This window comes from Penaeus monodon, chromosome 8 (assembly GCF_015228065.2).
Source record: "Penaeus monodon isolate SGIC_2016 chromosome 8, NSTDA_Pmon_1, whole genome shotgun sequence".
NCBI classification, from domain to species: domain Eukaryota; kingdom Metazoa; phylum Arthropoda; class Malacostraca; order Decapoda; family Penaeidae; genus Penaeus; species Penaeus monodon.
The window spans coordinates 10,090,254-10,092,753 of record NC_051393.1 but is presented as its reverse complement, the minus strand read 5'-3'; the positions used below and the strand labels follow the sequence as shown (position 1 = coordinate 10,092,753).

General features: G+C 40.0%; 1 protein-coding gene across 1 annotated transcript in view; it reads left to right on the top strand.

Annotated features, from left to right (window-relative positions):
• LOC119575862 overlaps positions 1–2,500 on the top strand; it is a 3,045-nt gene that overhangs the window by 139 nt on the left and 406 nt on the right. Inside the window, exons 1-2 of the mRNA XM_037923401.1 lie at positions 1–488; positions 724–851. The exon at positions 1–488 is cut by the window's left edge and continues 139 nt beyond it. Of these exons, the coding sequence (XP_037779329.1) occupies positions 230–488; positions 724–851 (387 nt within the window). The 5' untranslated portion in view covers positions 1–229. The remainder of the gene's footprint in view (positions 489–723; positions 852–2,500) is intronic.

Here is a 2,500-nt window from a genome sequence, read left to right as displayed (position 1 = left end):
ATCACAGAATTATTATGTTGTAAAAGAGGCTGTGTTAAATGTTTATAAAAAGGTACCAGAGGCTTATAGACAAGATTTTCGAAATTGTCGTAAAGATGGTAAACAAACTTTTGTTGAATTTATCCGCCAGAAGCAACTATTGTGTAAAAAGTGGGTCGAGAGTGAACTTGATGCACTCCAGTACGATAAATTATTAGAACTGTTTATACTCGAAGATATAAAGAAGTGCATGCCTGTAAAGGTTCGCTCTCACATTGACGAGCGTGGTCTGCGCACATTAGCCGAGGTCGGTAGTGCCGCCGATCATTTCGTTCTCACTAATCCTAACTACTATTGCAGATCTAATGAACCTTCATTCCCGTCAAACCAGCATAATAGTAAGAGGATGGAGTATAGTACCAGGAGGACTGACCTGCCAGATACCCACAGGACTGTAAATGCAAAGTCGTCAGAAACAGGTGGTGAGAGTAGGAATATTGCCTCTCGCGGTGAGAATCTTTCTTTTTGCCGTTATTGCAAGAAACATGGTCATGTCATGAATGACTTTTAAGTTGGCAAATAAGCGTTCTGACTATAACAAACGCATTTTTCACGTAAATGCTAATAATAAGAAAGAGGTTGCATCTAAATATCATGGGGATAAGCTTGATCTGGGCCTTTCTCCCTTTTCCATGACAGAATCTGCAAATGTGACTCCTTCATTTAAACCCTTTTGTTCTACAGGATTTATTAGTGCTGATGAATCGTGCACGTCTTCTTCCCCAGTCACTATACTACGGGACTCGGCTGCAGATATATCATTGGTGCTCAAAGAGGCTGTTCCTAACCCTGATTGTTACACTGGAGACATGGTAATTATCAATGGATTGATAGGGTCCAAGAGCATACCCATTTGTGAAGTTTACCTCGAATCTGATTTAATATCCGGTTATGTAAGGTTAGGTGTTGTTGATAGGATACCAAGTGATGGCATTTCATTTCTTATGGGTAATGATCTCGTTGGTGATAAGATGTGGCCTTGCCCTGTGGTTTCACTTTTTCCCGCGAAAGAAAACAACACTGTAGATTTAGAGAGGGAGTATCCCGACCTCTTCCCTGCGTGTGCTGTCACCCGGAGTGCAAGTCGTAGAACCTCCCTCCTATCGAAGCGCTTACAACCGGTACTACATTGTCAGATGAGAGCCCTTGTGATGTAATTACTGAGGAATTTACTCTAGCTGATTTTTTCGATTCCTCTGCTAAAGTTTCAAGTAAATGTACATCTGATAATTCTGATATAGTGAATTTCAAAGGCACTCCAGTTACTAAAGAAAAACTAATTGAAGAACAAACTAAAGATCCCGATTTGAAAGTATTTTATGATAGGCTTACCGAAATAAGTGAACTTGAAAATTCCCATACGTGCTACTATCTCCAGTCAGGCGTTCTTATGCGTAAATATAAGCCCTATAATATATCTGCAGACGATACAAGTAAGACTGTACATCAGATTGTAATTCCCAAGCCCCTTCAGATTGATGTTTGAACATTGCACATGACATTAGTGGTCTTTTGGGAGTCAAGAAAACTTATTACAAGATTTTAGCTCATTTTTATTGGCCGAAAATGAAGAGAGATGTTAGTAGTATTGGCCAATCGTGCCATATCTGTCAAGTAAAGGGTAAACCAGGAGCTGGCATCAAACCATATCCCTTGCAACCTATCCCAGTGTTAAGAGAGCCCTTCAGTAAAGTGGTTATTGACTGTGTAGGCCCCCTTCCAAAGACTAAACGGGGTAACAAGTTCCTGTTAACTATAATTGATGTGGCCACCAGATATCCTGAAGCTTTTCCCCCCAGACGCATTACTACTAAGAATGTTGTGAAAGCCTTGATAAAGTTTTTCACCCAGGTGGGTCTGCCTACCGTAGTACAGTCAGATCAAGGGTCAAATTTTACGTCCAGACTGTATGACCAAGTCATGAAGTCCTTGGGTATACATCAGTGCAGATCCAGCGTATATCATCCTCAAAGTCAAGGGGTACTTGAAAGGTTTCACTATACTCTAAAGACAATGATTAAAGCCTTTTGTTTAGAGACTGGTTCTGAGTGGGACGAAGGAATAGATTTGCTTCTATTTTCGGTGAGGGACAGTGTTCAAGAGAGTTTAGGGTATTCACCATTTCAATTAATTTACGGCCATGAAGTGCGTGGACCACTGAAAGTCTTAAAGGAGTGTTGGTTAAATGAGGAGGAAGAAATTCCTATGGCTGCTTATGTGAATAAATTTAAACATAGATTACAAACGGCTATTTCAATAGCCCATAATCATTTGAGTAAAGCTCAGGCTAAAATGAAAGAACAGTTGATAAAGTACATAATACTGAAGAAAGAAGCTTTAATAAGGGTGATTTAGTTTTGGCCTTGCTACCTCTTGCTAACCAGCCTCTTCAATCTCGATATGCGGGTCCATTCCGTATTTTAAAACGAACTAGTGATGTTAATTATGTAATTGAAACCCC